The sequence below is a fragment of the Rhinatrema bivittatum genome, chromosome 7 (assembly GCF_901001135.1).
Source record: "Rhinatrema bivittatum chromosome 7, aRhiBiv1.1, whole genome shotgun sequence".
Classification (NCBI taxonomy): domain Eukaryota; kingdom Metazoa; phylum Chordata; class Amphibia; order Gymnophiona; family Rhinatrematidae; genus Rhinatrema; species Rhinatrema bivittatum.
The window spans coordinates 165,919,055-165,941,937 of NC_042621.1; the positions used below are offsets into that span (position 1 = coordinate 165,919,055).

At 42.6% G+C, this 22,883-nt stretch overlaps 1 protein-coding gene across 1 annotated transcript in view; it reads left to right on the top strand.

The window, feature by feature from the left end:
• Positions 1-1,666: 1,666 nt before the first annotated feature.
• ZCCHC24 (zinc finger CCHC-type containing 24) overlaps positions 1,667-22,883 on the top strand; it is a 299,762-nt gene continuing 278,545 nt past the window's right edge. The window contains exon 1 of the mRNA XM_029609493.1: positions 1,667-2,172. Within this exon, the coding sequence (XP_029465353.1) occupies positions 1,936-2,172 (237 nt within the window). The 5' untranslated portion in view covers positions 1,667-1,935. The remainder of the gene's footprint in view (positions 2,173-22,883) is intronic.

Below are 22,883 nucleotides of genomic sequence, written 5' to 3' on the forward strand. Positions count from 1 at the left end.
TGAGAATGTCCAGCATAAGCTAGATCAGTCTGACCTGGTATTTCCAAAAAAAGTTAGAGAATGTTGAGAATGCATTGAGAATCCTGAATTTAAGGGTTTCCAATGTTCCACTAATCAAAATGATTTCCCTGAATAATTTATGTAAGAGCTACCTGTCTCAAATTCTTAAGATTCCACCAGATGCTAGGCCTGTTATCTCTAGAGCTTACTATTTACCTCAAAGTGAAGATGGAACACCAGAAAACCAAGTGCCAGACTCTTCTTTAAATTTGACAGACATTCTTGAATTATCTCAGGAGATGGTTGTCCTTAAGAGAGGAACTTTACTGGTTTCTTTCGCATTTATTTCATATAGAAATTCTGTGATCAGATGGTTTTCTTCGTAATCATTTACAGGTATTCCACAGAATGAAAATTTGGATATATCCAGGTATTACCAGGATAACAGAGGAGCGCAGAAAAAAGTTTCTTTCAATGAGATCTGAAGTGTTGTCATGGGGGGAGAGGGGGTATTTACCTTAAGATATCCTTGCATGTGTTTAGTGAAATATTTTAACTAATTATATTTTCTTTGAACCTTCACAGTAGCAGATGTTCCTTGACTTCCATGCCTAGGGAACTCTCTTAATATAGGTTCCACTAAATTAGATGTTAAGCAGCTGGGTAATCTCTCGAGGTTTTCTTTTTATCTTTTTTTTTTCATTGTATTTTTCACTCCTTATCCTCTTTGTTTCTTCTTTTTTTCTTGTTACTTAGGGATATGTACTATAGTGATATTTACTTTTATATATTCTTTCTTTATTTTTCTGTGTCACGATCTTGAGGCTTATCTCCTTTTTTCTGGTACAAGATGATTCTTGTGTTCAATTGTAAAATTCATTAAAAATAAAGCTTTATACAATTTGAAAAGTGAATAAGCCACCTTAAGGTGGATTTTAAGACTTGCCTCAGAATCATCTTTCACATTATCAGCCTCCTTGCAACATACAGTATATGATCCAATAAAAATTGTCAGTGTGGATTAAGGCAAAACATCCAAATGTAAAATATAAATTGAACAAAAAACTTCACAGACAACAATAAAGGCCCACCAGGACACATTGCCTATGTTCCCACTGTGATGTTAGCTGAAACTGAATAAGTGACAACACTTTCTCACACTTCAGTCCTACTATGGCCTATTTGAACAATTAAAAAAAAAAATCGAAGTTGCCAAATCCATAGGAATTAATTAGGGAAAAGAATTACGAAATGCAAAACAAAAGCCCTATATCATCTGGTTTAGAAAACACTTTTATATCTGTACTGAAGTTACAGAGAAAGTTCAACATAACATAGTTGCAGTAGCAAGAAAACAGAAAGAAGTGCAGTCTCATCCCGATTGCACACTTTGCATTGCTCTCCTTCTCTTATGACCAGCACAGCACATCAAGGAGGAACATTCCTGCCACAACAAATACAACATATCTCTTCTTTCTGTGACTGAAGACGTCTTCTCTCCATTCCATCTTGAAGATCTTCATTCGATCGCCCTGTGGTTGCAGTTTGCACTTGGAGCCACTAGGTGTCTCTGAAGCTCACTCCCTGGGTTGTTGAGTGACTGAAATATCCCGAGTGCAAACAGGAGTCGCTTGCTTCATTTTAAGCAACTCCCCCTTTCCAGATAACTTTGCAGCTATGCCCGATCTGCAAGAACTCGGGCTAGCAGCTCCCAGATCCCGTTAAAAAAAGAGGGAGGAAAAGGAAATCACGGGCCAAGGAGAACGGGAGCACAAGAAAAGTCTCCAAAAGTTTTTTGGTTTTTTTTTTAAAGTGAAGCAAGAACTAGAAAAAAAAAAGAAAGAAAGCAAGAGAAACAAACTGAAGCTGAGAGAGCAAGCTCTTGTTCCAAGGCAGGGGAAAGAGAGTGAGCCAGCTCGTCTGAATTTGGTAAAGATGAGCCTGTTGTCAGCCATAGACACCAGTGCTTCTGTTTACCAACCTGCCCAGCTCCTGAACTGGGTCTACCTATCCCTGCAGGACACCCACCAGGCCAGCGCCTTTGATGCCTTCAGACCCGAGCCCTCTTCTGCCCACCAGGACCTCAACAACTACACGAAAACCAGCACCGACCTGGGCTCCTCTCTCAACTCCAGCTATCTCAACAGCTTTCTACAGCTCCAGAGGAATGAGGTGGGTTTGGGGGGGGTTCTTTTTCTTTGTCTCCCATAGTATGTATTTCAGATTTCCCCAGATTTAAGGGGTGGGGTGGGGGTGGAGGGTTCTGCACGCCGTCTGTCAGACTCTATCCTGCAGGCTCTCTGCTGATATAATGCAGAAATCCCCCTGTGGACCGTAGGAACGCACAGTGCTCTGCGATCGGCCATGGTGTTGCAGGAGGAGCTCGGCTTTTCTCTTAATGCAATACTGTTTTACGCAGCGATGGTTTGCGAAGCTCGTGCTTTCTTGGAAGAACTTTTAAAGTCAGGAATCTGACAGCGGCCGAGATTGGCTCAGTTATTTAGTGTCCTCCAGAGACTGGGGAAACTGAGGCAGGAAACTTACCAAACCGTGCCCACCCCCTACTTACTTAGGATTTTTTTTTTCTTTTCCATGCATTTAGAAATCAAAGAGATTTCTGATATGACTCTTGATGCCCTTTGCCAAGTGCTACAGCTAAAGGCATTTCTGTCTCGGTCTTTTGTTAGCAAAAGGTTTTAGGACGTGGAGAGCTTTGTTATGTTTTTTTTCTAAGGGAAACATTGATTACTCGTATGTCTTTGCCATTCTGCCTTCTGTTAGTTAGGACACGGTTCTTGTTGACAGTCTGGCAAATGATTAAACAGATATGTATGTTTTCTGAAGTAAAGAATAACTGAGATACATTGGGGTTCTGCATGTTAACTACTAACAAGATCGTTCTGAGGTTTTAAATGCAAATATAATATTTCTTTAATGGCATCTCTGTAGATCTGAAGATTGAGCTGGAATTAATGGGTTCCATTAACATCAGTTATCCAGAAAGTACAGATTTGACCTTCCAAGAATCACCCAAGTATTTCCAGGAGCGAGGGACAGAAGCTTTTAAATGCACCCTGTACTTTTTCTGCTCTCCAAGTCCAGTGACTGAGCCCAATCCCATAGTCAATGCAAGGCCAAAGCTATAATAATAGAGTTTAAAGAATCAATGTTGTTCACGTCTGCTTAATTTCACTTGCAAATAACCCACCATTATAATGTGCTGAATTTCTCTTTCATGACAGCCACCTTAATAGAGATTTGTCTTTTTGGCAGGAGGTACCAGAAAGGGGCTTCGACTATTCATGTAAATCCACCTCCTTGATAATTATCTAGGAGGTCTTTGCAGTTTCAGACACAGCCTGTGAGATCAAAGTGAATCACAGTTTCTGTGGCCTGTATGCCATGCACTAATGAGGTAATAACGGAACCGCCTGAAAATTCTGTAGCAGGAATGGGGGCTGCATATTGAGCACTTTGCTTTTTTGCGTTCAGTGTCCTGTCACTAGAATACAAATCACCTTGCCACAGCTGAACTGTTGACTGGCTTGTGCTACTGAGTCTGCCCTGGTTACTTACCATTACTCTACTGTGGGGTTCTGTCCTTAGCTCAAACAATGACTGACATGTCTGTCGCCGAGAGCAGCATTTGGAAAGTGACCCTAGCCAGAGCCAAAATAGCAACAGATGAAAAAGTGATGGGATCATAGGGATGAAAATAAGCATGTGTAGCAGGAGCTGCTGTGCTCGCAGGGTTCCCTTGCACAGGAAGTCGAGGAGGGGGTTGCTATTATTCCAGCCTCCAATGCCTGCGGCTTGAGTATGTGACTTGCATAGCGACCAAAGGGGAAAAAAAAAAAAAGTTGGATCAGAATCCACAGAGTACTCTTAAAATTCTCCAAGATTTCCGTCCTGCTTACAGTTTCTACTACACTGGTGGCTTTCTCCATAAACAGCTGTTTGAGAAAGACAACTGCTTCCGCAGCTGAAAGCCCATTGTGCCAATTAACAAGCAAGAATGGCGGCTTGTTTTGCTGTAAAGCACCAATGATGGGGAAGTGGTCCACATGTCACCTTTGCTTGATGGTGCTGAAAAGTTTTAAGCTTTACCTTTTCTGCTGCTCCAGCATGTTTATCTGTCAGATGTGGTATGAAGCTACAGTTCGACTTGTTACTACGCCATCCATTGTAAACAAAGATTAGAGTTGTGTTTCTGTAGGTGGAATTACAGTAATTGATGTGTTGTCACTATATGTCAGTTGTGACAGGGAGCAGCCTAATCCTTAGGGCACCGTGCCTATGGCTCCGGAGTTTAAGACTCACTTCTTCCATTGGTTCTCTGTGTAACCCGGGGCAAGTTATTTTATCAACCTGTGCCTCCAGGACCCAGTTGAAAATAAGGCATCTATTTCAATGCAACTTTCCTGGCTAACAAATGAACAACACACATATTTCATAATAACTTGAGCATGCAGTGGACCTGTGTTGCTTCATAAGTAAATAATAAAGTAATACTGCGCGCAGGCACACGTCTGTTAGAAAGCCTTCATCCAAGTCTGTAAATGGACACTGCATAAAGTCTTCTAAACTGGTAAGGAACATGGGAGACAAAAGCCTCACTATTCGGTTACTAGGGGGTGGGGATGAGGTGGGGGAGGGGGAGGGGGGGTCACGGCTCAGGGAGGGAAAGTGAGTGGCAGAAGATGCCAAGGAGAGCACATAGTAGATGAAAGACTTGAAACCAAGGCCATGGCTAGGATGAGGGGCATAGCTGCCCAAGGCAAAATGCCCCTCGAGGGTGGAAAGTTGACTAAAATGCAAGGGTGAGACAGCAATAGATAATAAGCCAGAAAGAGGGCCACTCTCCTCCTACCATTCAGGCTATGGTGAGGAGATGAGAGAGAGAGGGGGAGAAAGGATTAGGAATCCAAATGGAGGGGGAGAGGAGAAAGACGCAGGTTCCAAGTGGGAATTGGGGGTGGGGTGGGGAAGGGGTGCAGACACAATTGCCTGCCCTGGGCACTAAAATGCCTTCCAGCCCTTCTTGAACCCATAGGCCCCAGATACCCTGCTGACTTAGGGCCAGATTCACTAAGGATATTTCTCCCCTTCTGTGGTTAAAACAGGCATCTTGAAACAGGCCCTTAGTGCTCAGGTTCAAATTTGCTCTTCATTTGTCACTAATAGTGCTCTGCATGTGCTGGCAGCTACCAATTACCCTTCCTTGTTACCCTTCATAGTGCAGGTTCCATACTGCCAGCAGTGCGGTTTATCTCCGTGCACATACAAATGAAGAGAATTCTGTAAGTTATATCCTTGGGCAAAAATAGTATTGAAAATGTGCATAGAGTAATACAGTTCATATGCATGTCATGGTATAGTATGCCTGCAACTACTTTTATTAAAATAATAATTTTCTAGTTTTCAGAATCATACAAAACATGACTAGCACCATCCAACCTGATCAAATTATATCCAATATGCTTTAAAATGTATTCTTATCTGGAGTAATTAGCATAAACTATCCATATAATCTAGATTAGAAAACTAGTTAGCAGCTCAGTTTTACCTGATGCATGTCCAATTTTCTGAGCAAAGCAATTTCCATAGTCAATATTGTCATATGTGATCGATGCCACTAGATACAGTTACTTATGACCTAGTGGTACCTGAATGGAGATTTCTCAGTAATAGAGGTAGGTACTTCCATGCGGGAAACACATTTGCCATCTGGGCTCAACTCTTATGCTTTGGGAGGGCTGCCAACTGGATCCATGTCATATAGACAGACCGAACTAGTCCTGGTTTTAATCCACAGCATAGATAGATCTGAAGTCAAAGTATTTCTAAGAAATGTAAAACTACGCAATCATAGACTGACTCTAGCTGGCCAGCTGACATGGATCCAATTGATAATAACACTACCTTTCAGGCACCCGAGGTAAGCAAAGTTGAAGAATCAGCCCCCACAGTCCCTAAACTAAAGAACTAAATCTTGCTGTAGCCATCAGAGACATCGTTACTGAACATTACATATAAAGCCCTAGAAGAAGTAACATGCTCCCAGCGATGAAGCTTACTAATGCCTGGCTTAGCTTTTTTTTAGTGCCGCTTATCAACTATTACCTAGGTGAGAAAAATCTGCTAGAAGTGAAAACCTAGTGAATGGGGCTGGGGTGAAAAAAATCTGTGGATTGAAGAGCTCCAGTTCAGCCTCCAGGAATATTACATTATATTTTATTTACATATGGTATTCACCAAAAATCACATTTTAATCCATTAACTGAATCTTCATCATGGGTGGTGAACCAAATACATCAATAAAAATATCTTCTGAATTTCTGATCCTCGCAAAGTTACAATAAGTTCTTGCTCCAAATTGAGATTTTTGTGGGTTAGGGGCAGGCAGAAAATATATCTAATTAAACAAAAAAAAATTAAACAAATCATGTCATTGTACCTTTCTACAGTGAGCTATATCAACCAAAACTCTGAAGGCCCCAATCTCAGTATATTTTCCGCAGTATGTAACAGAGCCAGGCATATTTGCCAAGGTGAGCGTACAGAGAGAAAGGAAGAATAAGGGTCAAATATTGAATACTGAATGGTTCAACTTTGTCTGCAGAGTTGTATATTGAGATACAGAAGACCCATGTGTGATTTCCCTGTCTGATGGTCTCGGAGTACATGTGCAGATATGATCCTTCTGGCATTCAAACTCTACCAGCTCTTGGCCAGCAAAGGACCTGCTTTACTTGGTTCATCATTCTGAGAGTGGACAGTAGGGAAAAACATTGGAAATGAGCCAAAAAAAAAAAAAAAGCTGTATTAATAATAATACTTACACTGTTTGGAATCAAATATACAAAAAACATTTTTTTTTTTTTTTGGGGGGGGGAGAGAGAAATCAAAATGGCATTTGTTCCGTAGCAGCTGCAGAGAGAGCTCCTCAGACTGACCTGTTGTTGCTGTTTTCCATTATTTTTATCTTCTTACAATGGATGAAAGGAAGAGTAAGGTGAAAATGTAACCTACCGAGTCTCCAGCACTTCTCCTTGGGTTAATGGATGTCTTTATTGGCTCTTCTCTGGTTTTGATCCCTACTGTTGGGGGGCCCACTGGAAGGTCACTTGAAGGGAAAGAATCGGCAATCCTCCTGAGCCTTGATACAATGTTAAAACCTGGCACGAGAACTCCACTGTCTTTGCTGGAGGGCTTTCTTCAATTTGGTGCTTCCTCTGGAATCTTGCAACCAGGCAGTCAGCGTAGTCAGTCAGCATGGAGTAACAAGTACAAGCTGAAAACAAGGCTTGAAATGCAGGAAGGCAATGCAACCATTCAGAACCTCATGCAGCTGGCAGGACAAGCAGTTGCTGGTTTATCTGGAGCTGCAGGACCCTCAGTAGATGTTAGAAGGAAAAAGAACAGCTATAGGGACACTAAAGGTCAGCGCCCTGAGAGCAGTATCAGCCTCATCTTTGAGCCATGGAACAGCTGAGAGGATTCCTTCAACGCCTAAGAGTATTTCTAGTGAATAGTTATGCCGAATTATTGCACGGATGGAGGACACTTTATCTGGATGTCTTACACAACTCTCCTTTGGTGTAGCAACTAGATTCAAGGACCAGGATGAGGTATTGTAAATCACCTTGAAATTGCTTTGGCAGGGTGAGTGATCATCAGCCAAAGCCGAACTCTTATTACAATCACATTTCTGCTCTACAGATGGTTAAATCTGGTTTGACTATAGAAAACCTTTCACTGCAGAACAAGGTGGAATATTTAGAAAATGCCTTTAGATACTGTAATTTGTGCTTTTTTTTATTTTCCCCAGGTCAACTCTATATCCTCATATGATAACCTGAGAAAGTATTTTTTGGATGTTTCAAAGTTTCCCTCAGCTGCTTGATATATTCGTGGTTATAAGCGTCTGCCTGATTCTGTAGAGGGGATCATGGATGTTTTTATTTCTTTGGATAGATTGAATATTTCTGCTCCTTTGGAAACCTCTCCAGAAAAGTAAAAAAGAGAACAACTCTGCTTGTCTCTTTTGCTTTAAACTTAGAGATTTAGTGCTTTGATCTCTCTTTTTTTTTTAAATAGATTTCCTCTTTCTGGGTTATAAAATAAGAATTTTCCCTGATTATTCACAAGCAATGTAATCAGCGAGGAGACATTTCTTGAATTACATCAGGCAGTTATATTATTTGGTGCTATTTATTTTCTTCAATTTCAATGTAAATTATTAATAGAAAGGGAATACGTTTGTTTTTACTAACCCAGATCAATTAAAGCTTTCTTCAGGATAAATTGTGTTACTACTTGGCACCCTTTGCGACGGTTCCTGCATCCTCAAGTCCTGTGGGTTAGATGAAGTTGGTTATTGAATGTACTGAATAAGACACAAATATAAATTCTATTCCCTCCCACTCCTGGAGTATTTTTTCCTTATTATTCACTCTCCCCCCCACCCTTTCTTGTGGACTTGGATTTTACAGCATTAGTTTGTTTTTTTCTCATTTTTCTTTTATAATTACCTATATCAGCTGAACCTAAGGATTTGTTCCTACAGGCCAGGCTGACATATAGATCTGCCACTGTGACAGCAAGTCAGGTGTATTATCAAACAAAAATTCAGACAGCCCTAAATCATCTGTTGGAATTCCTCTCAGTAGTGGGAAATCTTTTAATTATTTCTAAGGCATCTAATAAACTAGACAGTTTTGACTGTCAAGTCTTTTAGACTTATTGTGAGACTAAAATACATAGTTTGTTTACCATTGGGCCAAATGTAACTCAGTCTACGTTGACATATCAATCTCCTAGCGGAGAGGACTGGATTGAGTTTCAGCATGTCCTGGTGGAAATTAAAAACATTATGGCCAAAATTGAGGTGATTGATACTCCATTGGATGTAAGTCCTTTCTGGATGCTTTGTTACTTGGCAGACAAGTGTACTGAGATTTTGGGTAAATTGATATATTTATCTTTGGAAGAGGGTGAAGTTCTTTCCATTTTGAAAAGGGCTGTTATCCATCCCATTCTAAAAAAGGGTAATTTGTCTTTGGATGGTTTTACTAGTTTTAGACCTGTTTCTAGTTTGTGTTTGATTGCAGTTATTAGCAAAGGTTGTCTTAGTACAACTTGAGGAATTTCTTTTGGATTTGTCATGTTCTGAGGGACCACCAATGTGGTTTTAGATTAGGACAAAACACAGAGATGTTGTTGCTGTCGATGTACAATTCCCTTCTGCACGAATTGGATGGGGGAATTTTCAGTTCTGATTTTATTAGATCTGTCTTCAGCATTTGATATTGTGAGTCATTCGATTTTTCTCAATAGGTTAGCTAGCTTAGGCATTGGGAGGACTATTTGGCAATGGTTTTGCTCTATAGTTGAAAGATAGGTACAAGTAAGAGTTGGTGCTCAAATGTCAAACTAGGATAGTCTGTCAAGAGGCATACCTTAGGAAATAGCCCTTTTCCCGATTTTATTTAACATTTATTTGTTACCCTTATGCCTTATGATGGAAGAGATGGGCCTCATTTTTAAGGTATATGCGGTTGACATCCAGATCAGTTTTCCTATTTGGAGTAATATTAAAGAGGCCTTATCTTTTATCTCAAATTCTTTAGTTAAAATATGTGTTTGGTTTCAGGCTAATCATCTGTGCCTTAATCCCTCTAAGACGTAGGCCACATGGGTTAGTTGCCATTCCATCCCAAGAAAATGATAAGACTTATCTATTTTAGGAGACCTTATTTCTTTTTCTGACTATGTTAGAAATTTGGGTGTGCAGATAAATTCTAGCTTATCATTTATTCCCCAAATTCGAGCTGTCTAGTCAGGATTTTATAAATTGAAGCTTTTGTGTTGCTTAAAATATGTTCTTTCTGTTGGAGACTTCCAGTCAGTAGTTCTATTTGTACTTTCTAATGTCTACAAGGCCAGTATTTGTACTTTCTAATGTCTACAAGGCCACCACCCCCTGCAAAACACACCCTGAGTTGAAAGTGCCCCTCTTTCAGTGCTCGCTCTCTCTCCCCGAAATTGTGTACTCCATGTTGCACTCACCAACTCTGCTATCTCTTTCTGGTTTGTGCTGCATGACTGCTCTCATATCTCCTTTGACATTTCGGAAATGGTGCCTTCGCGTACACTGGCACCCCGCTCACTTATGGCGCTCTAGGCAACTGCCTAGTCCCGCCTAATAGTCATGCCAGCCCTGACCATAGACTACTGTAATAGCCTTTATGTTGGGATGCCTGCCTGCCATCTGGATGTGCTCCAACTTGCAAAATGCTGCAGAAAGTTTAATGCTGGTTCATCAACTAGAGAACATGTAACGCCCATGTTAATGACTCTCCACTGGCTTCCAGTTAAGTTTTGTATTTGTTTTAAGCAGTTGTTTCTCATTTTGAAGTCACTAAAGCAAGATGGACTAAAGTACTTTTCTACTAACTTAGGGGGTTATTTTCCAAAGGCTTATCACATGCGAAAAGGCCCTTTTCGCATGCGATAGCATGCAAATTAGATTGGGGCAGAGTCATGGCGGGGAGGGGCGGAATCGTGGTGGGGAGGGGGTGGAGTCAGTGGTGGCTTTGCTGCCGGCGATAATCTTACTAAAGTTATCGTCGGCAGTAGCACGCCGAATAGCACCACACTTCACGATGCAAAGGTTGTGGGCTTTCACAGGCCTGCCCCCCGTTTTCGCAGGATTCATCATTCTGGGAAGAATGATGGGAAGAATGATGAATCCAGGCCTTAGTGTGTTTCTTTGTCAAGTCATTGTTCAGTGGGGAAAAATTTGCTGTGAGCCTTCTGTTAGAAATGTACATTTACAGTCTACTCGTTTACAGGCCTTTTCAGCTTTTGGCCCTGTTATGTGGAATTTTTTGTCCGACGAGTTGCAGCTAATTACTATGTAATGTTTTGTAAAAACTTAAAACTTTTTTGTTTAGAGAGGCGTTTTCTTAATGTAGCTATGTATTTTTACATTTTTATTTTGATGTCTTGTTTTACAATTATCAATTGTTCTATATATTTGTGCTGTTGTTTTATTGTTTTATTTATGTATCAAATGCAATCTACCTAGTACAACCATATTGGTTATTGTGGAATATGTATTGTAAATAAATAAATAAATACAGGGAGAATAACTTTCAAACAGTCGCACAGGCGTACATGTGTGTGTATATGCCAGCTTGCGCCCAGAGACATGACCATTTCATATTTTACACGCGTATATATGCGTATGATCTAAAATCAGCTGTGTGTGTACTTATGTGTACAATTTTATATGGACATGTGCATGAGCGCGAAATTGCCGGCTCTACCATGTAAGCGGTAGGATTTTATTAGATAAAGACGCCAATGCAATTACCAGTTTCCCCAGTCCATTCCCAGTTCGCCCAGGTAAAGGATAGGACTTCCTAACCCCCTAGTTAATACGCCTCCCTTTTACCCTTTTATCTCCAACCCTTAAAATCCCACTAACTAGCCTCCTTTTTTTGTTTCATTACTTATACGCCATCTATAGCAGAAGTAAAGTTACATGGTAGGGGATCCTGGCGCACGCTTTTGCAAGTAAATAGTTGCGCGCACATTTCATGTTACATCCCTGGACTGCCCATGATCTGTTCATGGTCCATTCCCTTTCATCTTTCCCATTTGTGCATGTACCAGGAGATACACACATACTCGGGCGCTACTTAAAATCCGTGTGGTGCACGCCGGCCCGAGATACTCTCATATCTCCCGGCTTTGGCACACATGGGGCTTTTAAAATTTGCCTTATTGTTTTCTTTTTTCTCTTTGTTGGGTTACACGGATTATATCCAAAACACTTATAATAAATACAAAGCTTAAAAAAACATTTTGTGTGACTGATTATGTCCTTCTTCATAAACTTTAATTAAAGCAGACTAAAAATATAACTCCTTGCCTTGCATTAGGTCCTCAGTTTGTTTGCTGAGTAAACACAAAACAGACAGCACTTTACCTGGACATTATATCTTGGCTTGCCTTAAGTTCAAGCATCATTAGCAGCCTGGGAATGGTGAAATGAAGCAAGGACTTGTGTCACTCACTGGTGATATAATATGGAGTTTTATATTGATTTTATAATTTTATTTTAAATGTTTATGGTGTTATGTTGCCTGGTTTTAAACTGAGAATTATAACAAGGGAAACATTCATAGAAGTAGCCTTGTCACTCGGTCTAGTCAAACTTTGGCAAAGTCACATTTTAATTGTGTTGTACAAAATTGCATTTTTATCAAGAATTGGGAAGGAAGCATAGTTTGGTGGTTAGAATGAAGAGCTGTAAAAGACTAAGTTCTGCTCACTGTGTGAATTTGACCAAGCCACTTAACTTTCCTTTTTCAAACTTAGGGCACAATTATGACTGAGACGTTCTCATGGCTGAAAATGATGTCAGTGTCTCTCACTAACATCATGGCATTCCGGGTCACAAAAGTTGCCATTTGTAAGATTACGCATACTGCAGAAGAGTCAGGTGATATTGTTCTATAACCTGGGAGTTGGGTGTGGGATTTCTATTTCTCTACAGCTTCTGTGACCATTGTGCAAGATGCTCAGCCTCAAGCACAATGCTCTCAGAATGTGCCTATGGAAAACAGACTCAATGACTTGGGCCCTTGCAGTGTAAACTCATTAGGGCACAGACCTTATTGTAATCATTTGATTTACGTCTGTAGAATGCTAGCAGTATAAAACCACTGCTGGTTGTTGCTGTCTCCAAGCAGGCTAGTGTTTGTCTTGTAATATCACTGTTCGCAGTGTTACTGAAAAGAATGAGTATTATCAGTGACAATCTGATGTACTGCAGACTTTTCACCAATGGATGGATTGTATTTCAAGTTGGCCTGAATTGCTTAGGAATCGGCAACATTTTTAAATCAGGATAAAGATAAATGTCATCAATTAAGAAGTTCCTCTTGTGAGGGAGGTCTTTATAGCAATTTCAGAGACATTGGGTTAAGTTATAACATCTGTTACCTCCAGTAAGAGTTCTTGAACCAACATGGCTGCTATTCTGCTCCTGCAGCACTTTGATTTGGTTCTGATCAGGTAAAACCAAGCTTAATTATGTAAGATATGGCAACAAGGCTGTACAATGTATTCCATATTCTGCTTTGAGACATTTAGGGCCCTGATTTTGGAGCAGCTTTTTTGTTTTACCAGAAGTTCATTTGAAAATGCTTAATTTATGGATCAGGCACAGTGGCAGGGCTTCAGATAGCCACACTCGGGTGAGAATTATTTTCTGCCCCAACCTTCCAAACAGATGTGGTACGAGTGATTAACTTGTATAAGTTGTTCATTTTTTCCCTACAGCTTGTGAGTCCAACAGTTAAAAATTAACTGGGCCCTTTGGCAGGAAATGTTCAGAAATTTGGCAAGAGATACATTGAGCAGGGGGAGTTACAGAATGCACTTCCAGTGTCTGGTGGGCAATCCAAAACTCATCAGTGTACAGTAAGGTTCAAGAAAATAGAGGTGACTTAAGCACATCTTTCTAAGTAAGAACATGTGGGGAGCTTTCTTCCTCTGCTCTGTTTCACTTAGGGCACAAACTTTTATATTAGCAGTAAAACTTTTGAGGGAGCAATTTAACTGGTAGTTAAAGGTGAAAAAATTATTATCTTGTTTTGATTTTGCTTCATTCCTGAGTAGGCATTACTGTTGAAAGTGTTAGAAAGTCCTTTTTATGTACTCCCAAACACCTTTATGAAAGTGGTTAGAGTGCTGCTGCTGTGCTGACCCTCGTACCTTGTGCCAGCATCACACTGATACCTGGAAAGGATAAGTACAGCTCAAAAAGCTGCAGAGAAGACTTGAGAAAGAGATTAAAGAGGAAGTGGACCTTTGGGCCAAGGAGGATTTGGTGCAACCTGCAAGAAGGAGCCCTGCATGACCTGCTCCCTTGTCGGCAGGAGGAGGAGGCTGAAGGAGAGGCCCTACAGGAGCTTCACCAATACCAGCCCTCGTTCCCCTTAGGTTGAGCCCTCGGTTGCCGGGGCTGGCTGGACTTAGGCGCAGGCTCTGTGGAGGTGAAGATCTGATGCGTGGAAGATGATGCGCCAGAAAGAGAAAGCGGAGTCGGTCAGGCAGCTGGAGTCAGGTTCAGGCTGTGATCCGAAGTGGGTAGAGTACACTCAGGGATAAGGTCCAGGTGGAGGGTCAGGCCAGGTGGATGTCAGAAGTGTGAAGTCCAAGCTGGGGTCAAAAGCCAGAAGTCCAAACTCAAAAGGCAAGGAACAACAGAGGACGAGGAGCCACAGGATCAAGGAGGAACACTGGGAGGTGGACGAGGAGAACAGACCAAGATGACGAGGAAATGGGAGGAAGACACAGAAGGAACAGGAAGGGATGACAAGTGAACAATGCTGAGGCAAAGCACGACTCCGAAGAGGCGGCCTATTGCCGAGGCATTGGAGGAGTGTCCAGGAAGGCCTTTTAACCAATAGGAGCTGTGATGTCATCAGGAGGCACCTCTGCTGGATTCCCACCACTGGCCCTTTAAGAGAGCTCAGTTGGTGTGTATGTGCGCCTATCAGAGTTCCAGGGAGCAGTACAGAGGAAGGCTGTTGGCATCGAAAGATACAGCCACAAAGCCGGTGCACCTGGCAGACCAGAGTGCTCTAGAGCGGGAACCTCTCCTGCCCGAAGCTGGCAGTGCCTCCGCCACTGGTAGCAGCATGGCGCACAGGGAGCCATCTCCCATGCTGGGTCGCGGCGCTCCCGCATGGCTGGCCAGGTGGTAAGAGCAGCAATTTGCGGAAATAGCCTGCGGATCACCGAGCGTAACAGCTTGACCATAGTAAAAAATGCACTTTTTGTAAAATTTTGATTTTATATCATTTTAGAATTTCTAGAAAGGAAAATTCAATAATCAGATATAATAGCAAACATAATTAATCAATAAATAATGTCATCACTAACCTTTATGGTAGATGTAAGTAATCAAATGGAGGGTTCTAAAGGTATATAAGCCTAAAAAATGTTGCGTGTCCCGGCCGCGTTCGTGCCTTCACCGGGCCTGCTCACCTCGCGCTTCTGTCAACCAGCTCCGGCTCCTTGTCCCTCTCCTGGCATCCCCGGGCCTGGGGATGCCCGGGGATGCCGTGGGCGAGAGGTGCTGGCCACCACCTCTCGCCCACGGCATCCCCGGGCATCCCCAGGCCCATCGGGGCCTTCTGACTGTCAGCACTCCTCACGCCGGGGCTCAGTGTCCTCCTCGACGCCGGCCCCGCCCCTAGGCGCGCGTGCGCGCGGACCGCTCAGCCCTTTAAAGGGCCCAGCGCGGGAAACTGATCCACGGTGCCTGATGTTGACATCACCTAGGCTGTGTATATAAGGCGAGGCCCAGTCCCCAGAGCCTCGCCTTGGCAATCGGGACGACACCTCGGTGTAACTAATTTGCTGTTCCTTGTTCCCACGTTTACCTGCTTCCTTGACCCAGTCTTGTTCCAGTGCTCCTGCGTTCCTGTCTTGTTCCAGTGCTCCTGCGTTCCTGTCTTGTTCCAGGGTTCCTGCGTTCCTGTCTTGTTCCAGTGCTCCTGCGTCCTGTCTTGTTCCAGTGCTCCTGCGTTCCTGTCTTGTTCCAGTGCTCCTGCGTTCCTGTCTTGTTCCAGGGTTCCTGCGTTCCTGTCTTGTTCCAGTGCTCCTGCGTTCCTGTCTTGTTCCAGTGTTCCTGCGTTCCTGTCTTGTTCCAGTGCTCCTGCGTTCCTGTCTTGTTCCAGTGCTCCTGCGTTCCTGTCTTGTTCCAGTGTTCCTGCGTTCCTGTCTTGTTCCAGTGCTCCTGCGTTCCTGTCTTGTTCCAGTGCTCCTGCGTTCCTGTCTTGTTCCAGGGTTCCTGCGTTCCTGTCTTGTTCCAGTGCTCCTGCGTTCCTGTCTTGTTCCAGTGCTCCTGCGTTCCTGTCTTGTTCCAGTGCTCCTGCGTTCCTGTCTTGTTCCAGGGTTCCTGTGTTCCTGTCTTGTTCCAGTGCTCCTGCGTTCCTGTCTTGTTCCAGTGCTCCTGCGTTCCTGTGTTCCCGTGGTCCTCCTTGTGTTCCAGCGTCTCTTCTGATTCCTGCTCTTCATTCCTCCTCTTGTCGTACCTCCTAGGACTGATTCACGGTACTGACCTCTGCTTGCCTGACCACGTTTGACCGCTGCCTGGAACCGACCACTGCCTGCCTTCTGACTATGCTTGACTGCCGCCTGGAACTGACCTTTGCTCATCTTGACTATGTACTGACTGATCTTGGAACTGACCCTTGCTTTGGCTGACCACCCTCGGACGGATACCCTGGCTTTGACCCTTGCACTACACTCGGATACTCTGTTTGCTCCTTTGACCACCAGACCAGCCTGCTCGGACACTGCCCACAGCCTACATCATTCTAGACCAATAGGCGCTGCCTATCTCGCCCGTGCTGCATTCCAGAAGTCTCCGGTGATCTTGGTTCAGGTCTAATTCCTCCATTCTTCACCAGCCGCGCACCTTTGCTCGTGGAGGCACACCTCTCCACTACCTCTCCGGGAGACCTTCTGAGGCCCACCTAAGTCCAGGTGGTCTGGGTACCCAAGGGCTCAACCTGCGGAAACCCCAGATTGCTATTGTTGAAGCTCTATCTAGCATCTGTCTTCTCGTGTGCTCCGCCTCCTGGTGGCAGGCGCTCTCTGGGTCCAATCAGAGGGCCGTACCAATCCTGCACCAGGCCAAGGGTCCACCTCCAGCGCAACAAAAAAAATGAACAAAATAATAAATAAAAGTTAATACCAATTAATAATTATTCTTATTAGGCCGTATGAATAGACATGACAAAGAAAAATTAAAAACCAAGCCCTTCTCCTTTTTACACGTCTAGAAAATCTCCAATACCATCATAGAAATGCCAAGCATTTGTTTACCCTTCATCCAGGCTCTTGTCTGTTTGCTTTTAAAACACTAAGACAATTGTTCTGAATAAAAAATAGGAATGATTTCTGCTAAAATAAATAACCTTACATTTACAGGGACAATTAAGGTAGAATTAAGCTCTGACATTGATCACCTTCTCTCTAAAGATCTAAAGGTTCTATCTAGGCAGTTGAGTTATGCTGACCCCTTCATTCTTACTTTATGATTCCAAAATGTTTCATCCATATTTTGAAAAAAAAAAAAAAAAAGAACTTGAAAACCCAGTCTTGATCTGGCTCTAATATAAAGGAAACCCGTAATGTAGCATTTCCTAGTGACACCAGAACCAGCTCTTCAGATAAGTCTGGAGATGGTTTCTGTTTCTTTGGATTTCCAACTCAATCCGAACCTTCTCCTGGGTTGCAGCACTATGGGCCTCCCAGGATTTGTTCCTCTATTTTTATATTCCAGCTCAGCCATTGCTTTGGAGTAGGGTCACAAATCGTTGTTTCCTGCTGAACATGACTAGAGTAGATCCTATGCTTGGGCACAGGGATGGTAACTTTCAAACCGGCATGTGGACCCACATGTGTGCATGTGCATCGGCCCACGCCCAGGGACACGGCTATTTTATGGCATGCGCGTATATGCGCACATGTTATAAAATAACTTGGCTGCGCACACATGTGCACCGAATTTTAAATGCGTGTGTGCATGTGTGCGTAAATGCCGCTTCTACCGCATAAATCGGGGGATTTCGAAAGGTGTGCGTGCCAACACTATTCCCAGTTTTACCAGTTCTTCCCCAGTTTGCCCAGTTAAGAACTAGGTCTTCCAAACCCCCCTAGTTTAATAGCTTTCACTCCCCCCCAGTTACCCTTGACCCTTAAAACCCAGAAGATCTGCCTATTTTTCTTTATTTTTTAACTTACACGTCTTCCATAGCAGAAATCAAGTTATGTGGCAAGGGGCCTCGGTGCTCGCCAGATTGAGGCCCCGAAATGCCCATGCCCCGCCCAGACAATGCCCATGCCCCACCCCTTTCTGAAAACTTCAGAGATGTGCACAATCTGGGAGATATGCATGTATCTCGGCAGCTTTTAAAATTTGCTCAGCGCATGCAAGCTCAACTTCTTCGCATATCCCCTAATTTTAAAATTCACCTTTGAGTATTACTGTTGTGTGGTGACTGGGACTGTTACCTCAGGAGCTTTGAATGCTGTCCCCATAGCATCCTTCTTATGGCTGGCCAGGGATCAGTGCAGTAGTCTGGGTATGAAACCCAGGCCTTCTGCATGGCCGTATGCAGAACTTGCAAAGTGAGCTACCAGGCTTGCACTACAAGTTGATATCTTGAAGATCCTATCTAATACTACTGCTTTGTTGTACATTACCAGGATTTATTGTAATGTGCTATTCAATTATTCATCAATGAGTACTACACAGAGTACCCTACTGTTGATTGTTTACTATGAAAAATCCAATAAAAATAGTTTTCAAAAAAAAAATATATTATTAGTATGTATTTAACCTGATAATTTACAGGAGAATATGTACTTGCAAATGTAGTTTGTGATGGGGAGTAATCGGCATATGGCCAAAAATGCACCCATCCATGTAAGAGCCACAGAATGTGACCATGTATTTTTCTCTAATCTGGCTTGCTAGGACTAATTGCTAAAATAAAATTTCTTTAATGTGAGTGGAATTTTTGAACTTTATTAAGAATAATAAGGCAGATAATAGCTTTGAGGTCAAAAGTTTTACCATCAGCCTGACTGACTAGGCTTTGACCTGATCCCTTGGCTAAAAGTGATTTACTTCATTGGGTGACATAACAAATAGCCAGCAAAGTTAGCCGTCAAGCCGTCAAGACAGTTGGCATAAAAACACTTAAGCTGTCAACTTACTGCAAGGTTCACATTTCACAAGCAAAAAAACAGAAATTCATGGAGGCCTGTACATCATATAAACATGAAACTGAAATAATTCAGCTTCATTCATATTAATGATTTTTTGTAGTGCAGCCCAATAAGAGAGAGTAGATTTCTTGAAACATTTTTTTATCCTCCTCGATGTAATTAACAAATAGTAAATCTATTCCATTGATGAAATGGACATCCATAATTGAAAACATGCTTTTTCTGGCTGTGTCTTTAAAACATGGTAAAGATTAAAGTGATATTACCTATTATTCACTGCACAGCTTACAGTTTTTAGTAATTAGGAGGCACTATTGCTTTGAAAGTAAGAACACAAGAACATAAGAACATGCCATATTGGGTCAGACCAAGGGACCATCAAGCCCAGCATCCTGTTTCCAAAAGTGGCCAATCCAGGCCATAAGAACCTGTCAAGTACCCAAAAAATAAGTCTATTCCATCTTACTGTTGCTAGTAATAGCAGGGGCTATTTTCTAAGTCAACTTAATTAATAGCAGGTAATGGACTTCTCCTTCAAGAACTTATACAATCCTTTTTTAAATCCAGCAACACTAACTGCACTAACTGCATCCCCTGGCAACAAATTCCAGAATTTAATTGTGCATTGAGTGAAAAAGAACTTTCTCAGATTCGTTTTAAATGTGCCACATGCTAACTTCATGGAGTGCCCCCTAGTCTTTCTATTATCCGAAAGAGTAAAAAAACGATTCACATTTACCCATTCTAGACCTCTCATGATTTTAAACACCTCTATCATATCCCCCCTCAGCCGTCTCTTCTCCAAACTAAAAAGTCCTAACTTCTTTAGTCTTTCCTCATAGGGGAGCTGATCCATCCCCTTTATCATTTTGGTCACCCTTCTCTGTACCTTCTCCATCGCAACTATATCTTTTTGGAGATGCAGCGACCAGAATTGTACACAGTATTCAAGGTGCGGTCTCACCATGGAGCGATACAGAGGCATTATGACATTTTCTGTTTTATTCATCATTCCCTTTCTAATAATTCCCAAAATTCTGTTTGCTTTTTTGAGTGCCGTAGCACACTGAACCGATTATTTCAATGTGTTATCCACTATGATGCCTAGATCTCTTTCCTGGGTGGTAGCTCCTAATATGGACCCTAACATTGTGTAACTATAGCATGGGTTATTTTTCTCTATAAGCATCACCTTGCACTTATCCACATTAAATTTCATCTGCCATTTGGATGCCAATTTTCCAGTCTCATATGGTCTTCTTGCAATTTATCACAATCTGCTTGTGATTTAACTACTCTGAACAATTTTGTATCTGCAAATTTGATTACCTCACTCGTCGTATTTCTTTCCAGATCATTAATAAATATATTGAAAAGTACGGGTCCCAATACAGATCCCTGAGGCACTCCACTGCCCACTCCCTTCCACTGAGAAAATTGTCCATTTAATCCTACTCTCTTTTTCCTGTCTTAAGAAAATAAGAACATAAAAAATTGCCATCTGGGTCAGACCAAGGGTCCTTCAAGCCCAGCATCTTGTTTCCAACAGAGGCCAAACCATGCCACAAAAACCTGGCAATTACCCAAACACTAAGAAGATCCCATGCTACTGATGCAATTAATAGCAGTGACTATTCCCTAAGTAAACTTGATTAATAGCAGTTAACTGACTTCTCCAAGAACTTATCCAAACCTTTTTCTAACCCAGCTACACTAACTGCACGAACCACATCCTCTGGCAACAAATTCCAGAACTTGATTGTGTGTTGAGTGAAAAAGAATTTCTCCAATTAATCTTAAATGTGCTACTTGCTAACTTCATGGAATGCCCCCTAGTCTTTATATTATTCAAAAGTGTAAATAACCGATTCACATCTACTTGTTCAAGACCTCTCATAATCTTAAGGACCTCTATCATATATTTTAGCCAGTTTGTAATCCATGAAAGGACATCACCACTTATCCCAGGACTTTTTACTTTTCCTAGAAGCCTCTCATGAGGAACTTTGTCAAATGCCTTCTGAAAATCCAAATACACTAGATCTACTGGCTCACCTTTATCTACCTGTTTATTAACCCCTTCAAAAAAGTGAAGCAAATTTGTGAGGCAAGACTTGCCTTGGGTAAAGCCATGCTGACTTTGTTCCATTAAACCATGTCTTTCTATATGTTCTGTGATTTTGATATTTAGAACACTTTCCACTGTTTTTCCTGGCACTGAAGTCAGGCTAACTGGTCTGTAGTTTCCTGGATTGCCCCTGGAGCCCTTTTTAAATATTGGGGTTACATTAGCCACCCTCCAGTCTTCAGGTACAATTTCAATGATAGGTTACAAATTTTTACTACTAGGTCTGAAATTTCATTTTTGAGTTCCTTCAGAACCCTGGGGTATATACCATCCGGTCCAGGTGATTTACTACTCTTCAGTTTGTCAATCAGGTGAGCAATCAAGTGAGCAATCTCCCTTAATAACCATTAGCAAATAGACTGGGTCATTATAATAATCAATTGTAAATTTAAGGTGACCCTTGCCCTGGGTCAGCTGTGTCCTGTTGGTCCAGTGTTGGTTTTGATCAGTTGCAATGTAGGAATTAAAGGCCTCATTTAATAAAGAACTTGGAACTATGAGGTACAGTGGGGTAGAAGCTGAACTGACTCAATATGTCAGGGTTGACTTTAAGCAAGTAGCCAGGCCCTGCATGACCAGGTGTGCAAACTGTGCGATTGCAGGGGGTGGCACACCAGGTAGGGTGGTGGCTGTGATGGCAGGGGGCTAAGGAAAGGGATCAGAGAAAGGCCTTTGTAGCCACCGTTGGACCCCATCCCAACAGCGGCAGAAGAATATAGAGACCCATGCAGTAACTGGAGGCAGCAACAGAAGAAAACAGGGAGCTCATTCTGCAATTCCTCCTTCCTGTATTGTCATCTTGCCATGCACAAGAGGAGCATACAGGACGTGCTAGTACTGCCAGTGTTGAGTACCACGGGCCGGCCTGCATATGTAGAGGAGCAGCAGGAAGGATGCTTACAGCTCTGCGATGCGGTGAATCCTCCTCTTCCAAGGATTGAGGCATCGGCTGGCAGCAGTGGCAAGAAAGACTTGTGGACCCTGCGTGCACAGAGATTGTTTGTGAATGAAGCCTGCCTGGTGGGGGGATGGGTGTGTATATGTATGTGTGTGTGTGTAAGTGAATAGGAATAAGCTTGAGGGGGATGGGAGAATGTGTGTGTATGTGAATGAAAGCCTGCCTGGAATGAGTGCTTGTGAATGGGAGTCTGCCTGGGGGGGGGGGGGGGGGGTTGAGGAGGGATGGGTGTGTTTATGTGTGAATGAGAGCCTGTCTTTGGAGGGGAGGGAGTGAAAAAATTTTACCACCCCCACTAATCCACAACAAGCTCAAGGTAACTGAAAATCAAAAGTTTTCAGGTATGGGAAGCAAGGTATTTTTCCCTTATTGTTTTAATTATTAGGTGATTGATGTGTCTGCTATTTTGAAATATTGTATTGCCATTTGGAAATTTTAAAAACTTTTTATATGGGTTCTTAATTAATGGATGCTATTCTATTTGTCATCTTTTTGGCAATATTCTTTTTATTAGTATGGCTTATTATGATTGATTTATATTTCTTGATTTTATTGTTTGATTTCAGAAGATTAGTGATGTTTCTGGTTTTCCATTGCTTCGTAATATACAGAGTCTAGCTTGTTGGAGTTTCCAGTTCAGTTTCTGTCTACACAAGCCGTTAAGCCCGTTAAAACGGGCTACATCCCTCTGTCTCTCACCTCCCCCTCATTCTCTCTCCCCTCACTCTTCACCACCCCCTACCTCCCGCCCTCTCACCCACTCCTCCCTCTCCTCTCACTCAGTCCCTCCCTCCCACTCAGTCTCACTCACTCCCTCCCCCCTCTCTCCCTCCCTCTCACTCACACTCAGTCCCACTCACTCTCCCTCAGTCCCACTCCCTCCCCCTCTCCCTCAGTCCCACTCCCTCCCCCTCTCTCTCAGTCCCACTCCCTCCCTCCCTCTCTCTCTCAGTCCCACTCCCTCCCTCA